General features: G+C 36.5%; 1 protein-coding gene across 1 annotated transcript; it reads left to right on the forward strand.

Annotated features, from left to right (window-relative positions):
* The first annotated feature begins 4,213 nt into the window (after positions 1 to 4,213).
* On the forward strand, positions 4,214 to 7,848 carry LOC137649703 (uncharacterized). The gene is made up of 4 exons (XM_068382663.1): positions 4,214 to 4,362; positions 5,845 to 5,898; positions 6,491 to 6,670; positions 7,263 to 7,848. Exons 1-4 carry the CDS (start codon positions 4,214 to 4,216, stop codon positions 7,627 to 7,629), a joined length of 750 nt encoding a protein of 249 aa, XP_068238764.1. The 3' UTR covers positions 7,630 to 7,848.
* Positions 7,849 to 8,050: the final 202 nt, after the last annotated feature.

The following is an 8,050-nucleotide window of genomic DNA, read 5'->3' on the forward strand; positions in this document are numbered from 1 at the left end:
GAACCCATTTTTAATACAATACTGGAACCCTTTTTAATACAATACTTGAATTCATTTCAATACAATACAGAAACCAATAATTTCAGCGCAATTCTGGAATTCATTTCAATACAATACAGGAACCAATTTTAGAGCAATACTGGAATTCATTTCATTTGAATACTGAAAACCCATTTTAGTGCAATACTGGAATCCATTTCATTAGAATACTGGAACCCATTTTAATACAATACTGGAACCCTTTTCAATATAAGACAGGAACCAATTTCAGTGCAATACTGGAATCCATTTCATTTTAATAATGGAACCCATTTTAATGCAATACTGGAACCCTTTTCAATACAAGACAGCAATCTATCTCACTGCAATACTGGAATCCATTTCAATATAACACTGGAACCTATTTTAATACAATGCATGAACCAATTTTAGTGCACTACTGGAATAATTTCAATATAATACTGGAACCCATTTTATTACAATACTGGAACCCAAATTAATGGAATACTAAAACCCCTTCCATAGTTTCCAAAAGTTTTTTTACTTCCAAGATTGTTCCAGATAAAGAAGCGAAAATTGGCAGAACGGCCGATGAAACAAAAGATATCAATGGTTTCTAAATGTAACTGAAGACTTACTTGTTTTCTACCTGATTCCATAATGCAAATTTCACTATTAACACGGTATACTCTGTGTGATACTCTAAAGACCTAAGAATGTATACGGCAGATCTTGTAGGTTATTCAGAGCGATATGACCTGAAAACACCTCTTAGAATAAAGTAATAAGTAAAGTATTCTCGTTGTTTCATTTTGGTTTCCAACAGATTTCAATCATCCCATTAAGGCCCAAACAAACCCATGGGATGTTGTTAAAGGCCACACACTTAGCTGTAATTGAAAAAATTCTTGGTCCCTGGACGCGACATTATTACAGCCAATTTTTCTCTCAAGAAAGGTGATCTCGTCTGTCTCTGGACCAGAGAACTGACTCTGATCAAGAAATCGACGGTTGAAATCTTAGCTTCTGAAATTTATTCAATTTCACAAAGTCAAACACTCCCCTCCACCCCGCGTATCAATTATGATTCTTCCTTGCTGTACACTAATATTTAATGATGAAGTAATCATTTGGAATAGTTTTAATACATATCATAAACAATTTTATTTGATGGCAAATGAACTTGATGGCAGTAGAAATAATCTATTTTTGAATGAGTAAAAATGTGATTTATTTTGCATCAGTGACAATAACAAAGGTGACCTTTTTACAAAATGGGCTTTCAGATTATAAAAAATCATTTTGAAAATGATTGAGAATGAAAGCATTGACCAAAAGGAGAACCATAATGCAAAAGAATAGTATATATAACTTCTGGAAAAAGGAATAATCTATTTGGCATAAAAACTAAGCACTCTCTCCATGTGGCCTGCTAATATGCATAAATTAAAAAAAAAAATTCAATTAAATAAAAACGATTCGATTATTTGAGGAAAAACTATAATTAGCTTCTCTAACAGACAACAAAAATCAGCTTTCTTGTGTCTTTTTTTTATAGATTACCTCATCCATTTACAAACTTAGAAAATAGCACGCATTAAACAAAACAAAAATCAAACTGCAAAATAAATATTGGGAATATTGTAATTTTCATGAAGTTTGCAGTTCAGCCAATCAGGAAACTAAGATGACAAAGTTTGTTGCAAGCAAAGGAGATAAGAAATACTCCAGACAAGAAGAAGAAGAAGAAGAAAAAGAAGAAGAAGAAGAAGAAGAAGAAGAGAGAGAGAGAGAGAGAGAGAGAGAGAGAGAGAGAGAGAGAGAGAGAGAGAGAGAGAGAGATAGGAAGTCATCTGTGACTATATATCATCAGGTCAGTGATGGCATAATGAGAAGACCAAATGCATAATGATATCTCTGTTAAATAAAAAAGAAGAAAAAAAAACACACCAAACTTAGGCCTATTTGAACTGATAAAAACGATCGCCAGAAATGTCCAGTAACAAAAGAATGTTTTCAGAAGTCGAGGGCAATGTTAGGGTCCCCCATGATAATAAATTATAAGGATTTTTATTTTATTTTTTTTTTTTTTTACAAAAGAAAAATAATTGTTACGAACAAATATATCTCAAAAGAGCAATATTAGTCTTGGCAACGGAGGTTTTGCTTATCACTGAAACTTGATTATTAGTAAAAAGATTTGCTTCATTGTTCTTGTTCTTAGAATAGAAATAATTAGGAATAATTATGAAAAAGTATGCATTTCATCCAAATAAATTGTTTGACAACTACTGAGGGTATTATTCCTAGATACTACTTTCATAATGGAAATTTCCCTTCATGTCCATTATCACGCCTCATCCTTTTTTTTTTTTCTTTATACCTGAGCAGATTATTGTTATTTTCCCTTAACATGTTCTGATTTGAAATATCTCCACGAAATCTCTATTGTGTCCTTTACAAATCAGATTATCTTTTTCAATACCAACTTTCAACATGAACAAAAAAAAAATTCAGATTTTCTGAATCCATCCGACCTCGTCTCTCCACCTACAGAGGAGGTGATCCCACCGAGGGTAGAATCTGCAGCAATTGAAGGTAATCGCATCCTCATTTCGGGGCGAGGAGGAGGGGAGAAGGGAGGAGGGGAGAGGGGAGGAGGGGGATGACAGGGAGCTTACTCCGCAGGCCATTCATAAAAGGAGAGTCCGGAAACTGGAATGTCGCATTCGTCGCTTCTCCGACAGAGTTGTCGCTTCTTCTCTTCCTTTGTACCCTACCTGAGGTGAGTTGATTGCGTTAACCTTACATTGATTGATTGATTTGATCAACTCTTGAATCAACTACATCGTTAGTCAATCTTGCCCAATCTACCGATACTCTTTGAAAATGATAGCCCATTCAAGCTAGAACTCTTGTGGTCATTAAAAAAAACTCAAATGACTTTTAATTAGAAATTCAAAGAGTCTATGTCATCGCGATGCCGTAGTTCTTCAAAGGTCTTGAATTAATATTCATTGCTCAGTAGTACAGCGCTAATTGTACATTGTTTATAATTGTACTTATGAATTTAGGTCATATGCTCAAATGAATTTACGTCATATGGTCCAATGAATCTAGGTCATATGGTCCAATGAATCTAGGTCATATGGTCCAATGAATCTAGGTCATATGGTCCTATGAATTTTGGACAAATGATCCAATGAATCTAGGTCATATGGTCCAATGAATCTAGGTCATATGGTCCTATGAATTTAGGCCAAATGATCCAATGAATCTAGGTCATATGGTCCAATGAATCTAGGCCAAATGATCCAATGAATCTAGGCCAAATGATCCAATGAATTTAGGCCATATAATCCAATGTATCTAGGTCATATGGTCCAATGAATCTAGGTCATATGGTCCAATGAATCTAGGTCATATGGTCCTTTGAACTTAGGCCAAATGATCCAATGAATCTAGGTCATATGGTCCAATGTATCTAGGTCATATGGTCCTATGAATTTAGGCCAAATGATCCAATAAATTTAGGCCATGTAACTCCAATGAATTTAGATCATATCGCCAAGAGCTGAGGCAGGGAGGCCATTCAGCACCGAGTTACAACTGGAGGAACAATCAGCAGTTGCGCCTAGAGTCAAACTTGAAAGACTGGAAAGCAGGGATGCAGGATGAGAGAGAGAGAGAGAGAGAGAGAGAGAGAGAGAGAGAGAGAGAGAGAGAGAGAGAGAGAGAGAGAGAGAGATAGGAACGAGTTTAAAACCAGATGGCAACAAATTGGGTGAATCTAGGGTTCGATGGGACTCTGCAAATATTTTTAAGGGCTGCCTACAATACACCGTGTGAAGTGCACTGAAGGCATTGCGTCTGTAATGGAGAGAATGTGTATAGTTTGCTGGGAAATTAATTTCGAACATCCAAGTCATTTATATCTGAGATGAATCAGCATATAATAATAATAATAATAATAATAATAATAATAATAATAATAATAATAATAATAATAATAATAATATGCAAATGTAGGAAAAAATACTTGATAAATAATTCGATAGCAACTTGTGCATTACTTAATATTATTGGACTGTTTTGCCAGTAAAAAAACAAAATCAGAGAGAGAGAGAGAGAGAGAGAGAGAGAGAGAGAGAGAGAGAGAGAGAGACTTTTTTTGTAATCTTATCCTTCATTAATTTCAGGATTTGTAAGCGACATGAACGCCATCTCTTGGTTACTCTTCGCCATGTTGCCTTGCATCATTCAAGCATTCAGGCCTCCCTTTGTGGTCGCTAGGCAACCGAGGGTCACCAAAATGGTTTCCCCTGACAGTGGCTCTGTGGTCTGGGTTTCGCCCACCTTCAGGTCAGTCAAAGATTCGGCTTATGATTATGTATTTTATCATCACCTTTATTATAGGTAGTAGGTAGGCCAGGGCACCAGCCACCCATTAAGATACTACTGTTAGAGCGTTATAGGGTCTTTTGACTGGCGAGGCAGTATTACATTGGATCCTCCTCTCTGGTTACTGCTCATTTCCCTTTGCCTACACACGCACTGAATAGTCTGGCATATTCTTTACACATTCTCCTCTGTCCTCATACACCTGTCAACACTGAGATTACTGAACAATTCTTCTTCACTAAAGGGGCTACTGCACTGCAATTATTCAGTGGCCACTTTCCTCTTGGTAAGGGTAGAAGGGACTCTTTAGCTATGGTAGGCAGCTCTTCTAGGAGGACACTCCAAAATCAAACCATTGTTCTCTAGTCTTGGGTAGTGCCATAGCCTCTGTACCATAGTCTTCCACTATCTTGGGTTAGAGTTCTCTTGCTTGAGGGTACACTCGAGCACACTATCCTTTTATTTCTCTTCCTCTTGTTTTGTTAAAGTTTTTATAGTTTTTATAGGAGATATTAATTTTATTTTGTTACTCTTCTTAAATACTGTATTTTCCTTTAAGAAGAAATGAAGAAAAAAGAAAGAAGGGACCTTTCTTCACTGTGCTATTTTCCCTGTTGGAGCCCCTGGACTTATGGCATCCTGTTTTTCCAAATAGGGTTGTAGCTTAGCAAGTAATAATAATAATAATAATAATAATAATAATAATAATAATAATAATAATAATAATCATTATTTTTAGCTAAGCTCCAGCCCTAGTTGGAAAGGGTTGATACTCAAGTCCAAGGGCTCCAACAGGGAAAATAACCCACTGAAGAAAGGTCCCTCCTTTCTTTCTTCTTCCTTGAAGTTACTTTTTTGGCATTTGAACGACAATTTTTTGGGCATATATTTTTTTTTATTTTTATTCGTTAGTTTTCTTTTTGTATCAGCTATTTTTCGCATTTCTTCTACTGATGATTATGGACAAAATGCTGTTATCATAACCATTATTTGTACTTTTCTTCAACATAGTTCCAATTCTGATTTCTAATGGGCTTGTCTTGTGATTGCAAATCATGAAATAATAGGAATATTCAACAGTCCTCCTTTCTTTCCAGGGGCAATAAATTGCATCCTGGCAATAACTTATCAACCAAATACACCTACTAAAATTGAAAACCTTACTGTGATTCACATAACTACTAATTCATATGCTTTCAAAGTCAAAGGAATTTACGATATATACGTGAATGTTGTAGGATGTCTAGCACCATTTACGCCAGGATAAACCTAAAATAAAAATGTGTCTCTTTTCCTAATGTGGTCCAGTTTCAAAAACGTAAAAAAATGTTTGGCAGATAGATGCGCTGTTGCAAAGGCCATGCCTCAAAATACTACCAGAACCCGAGACTTAAAGAATCATCAGAAGTTGCTTAATATCTTTTAATATTTCAATTACCTCAGGTTTCGACGCAGCCTTGATGTTGCCAAGAGAAGCGCCGATGAGGAAAGTGTCAGGTAGGTTTACTCGTTTGTGCTCTCTCGGTTTATCCATTTGTAATGAACGCAGTACTACATTAGTCAATTACTTGACTTAGGAAAAATATAACCTTGTTCAAGAAGGCATTGTGATGATTAACTGATTGAATAATCTCAGGTTTACAATTCAATTTCATGCCAACTGCTCTGTAGGAGAGAATCGGGTTGAGTTCCGGGGGAATACTGTAAGCTGTAATGATATGTTTTTTTACGTCCTCTACATTGCGTTATTTCAGAAACCTCTTCCCCTATGTTCCTTTACTCTTTCTGGTAACAACCCTGCAGGAAAAGAGATTATTTTAGTTATCCGAATAAACTGACTTCGACATACAGTTGGCCACAGAAGTCCCTGGCACACCTCGCTTCGAAGAAGTGCACCCTGTCACATCCTTACTTCGCAGGGAGTAACCAAACAGATAGTGTAGGCAGAACAAAACACAGGAACTCGCCGTGCAGTAATGTAATGACTGGGTACACTTCGGCAGAGCGAGGCAAACCAAGAATTCCTGCATCCGACCGTACAATACAGAAACAAAGCAGTAAAACACCAAGGCATGTTTCCTGTGTTTAGATTTGACCCAACGGTGTGCGACGACGATGGGAACTGCCTGCCTGTTAGCGGTCCTGTTTCCCTGGAGAGATCTCCAGTGGCCTTCAGCCTCGGGCTTCGAAAGGAAAGCGGCAACGGATTGGACGCACAGATCAAACGCGTCTTGCAGCAGTCTGGCAGACAGCAAAACAAATTGCGGAAGTAAGGTCATATTTACATTATCTATACTCTCTCTCTCTCTCTCTCTCTCTCTCTCTCTCTCTCTCTCTCTCTCTCTCTCTCTCGCGATTAAAGTGGGCAATTATATTCGCGACAAAAGATGGGTAGGGCTAGCAGCCTCGTCAAAGTAATTTGCCGAAAGCGAGTTGTATGACCTCTACTAGAGCCATACTTCAACGGAAAACAATTTACAGCAAATAGTAATCACCTACACAAACACACGCACTTATATATACACACATATATATATATATATATATATATATATATATATATATATATGTGTGTGTGTGTGTGTGTGTGTGTGTGTTTGTATGTATGTATGTGTATATATATATATATATATATATATATATATATATATATATACATATATATATATATATATATATATGTGTGTGTGTGTGTGTGTGTGTGTGTGTGTGAGTAGTACCGATGCAACATACCAATATCACGTGTTAGAAAATTAAACATTCTTAATTATAATTCACGACTGACAAAGCTGTACTTGAATCCATTCAGTTTTAATGCTATTCCAAAATATCTAATTATCATTAATTCCTTTCGTCAATAGATTCCGCCGTAGCTACAACGACATCCTTCGCTATGGCCGTTCTCTCAACCTCCAGATTCCTTGTAGCGACTGTGAAGAAGACAAAAACCTCTATGCTTACTCCAGGGCCATCTTGTACCCATCCCAGTACTCTGACTTCTCTGAAAATAAAGGATCAGACACCAACGAGAACAGAAATTTCATAATGGAATCCCAGTCAGCCGATAAGGGTTCCTCTTCTTTGCAATCCATTGTGAAGAGAGATGTACACAGTCCTAAAGATTCAACGCAACACGAAAACTATCACACAACGATGCCTTCTGGCGAAATCTCCTCAGCTCACGATGTCACAGGTTCCGGTATCGAGGATTCCAGCAGTAGCTTTTAAGAAAGGCAACCTCTGGGATGTAAGACTCTTCGGTCAAGTCTGTAACTACATTCCTAAACACACGGCGTAACTACAGGACATCCATTGTGTAAAGAGAGAATAAATATGCAAATGAATTTGTATGTATATAGAGGCTAGCAATCCTTTGTGCATTCTTATTCTATACTGTTACTTTGATAACATTATCAGAGATTTAAAAAAGCAGTGCAATATTAAGGGTCTCGCATATTGGTATTATATTTTTTCTTTACAGAAAGCTAATAAAATTATCATTCCAACTTATTCTTTTTTTTTCACAATCCGTCTTTATTAAAGGTTTTGCTTGAAGAATAACAGAATAACGTCAAAGAAGCAGGATCTAATTTGCAAATGCCATAAATGATATAATTTCTTTGTTGATATATTAATTTCTGCAAAGTAA

The sequence above is a fragment of the Palaemon carinicauda genome, chromosome 11 (assembly GCF_036898095.1).
Source record: "Palaemon carinicauda isolate YSFRI2023 chromosome 11, ASM3689809v2, whole genome shotgun sequence".
NCBI lineage: Eukaryota > Metazoa > Arthropoda > Malacostraca > Decapoda > Palaemonidae > Palaemon > Palaemon carinicauda.

Bases quoted from the DNA above. Each gene is read 5' to 3' on its own strand.
- LOC137649703 (XM_068382663.1), top strand. From the start codon at position 4,214: ATGAACGCCATCTCTTGGTTACTCTTCGCCATGTTGCCTTGCATCATT. The intron at 4,363-5,844 runs GTCAGTCAAAGA...CAATTACCTCAG, and splicing joins TGGGTTTCGCCCACCTTCAG to GTTTCGACGCAGCCTTGATG. The intron at 6,671-7,262 runs GTAAGGTCATAT...TTTCGTCAATAG, and splicing joins CAGCAAAACAAATTGCGGAA to ATTCCGCCGTAGCTACAACG.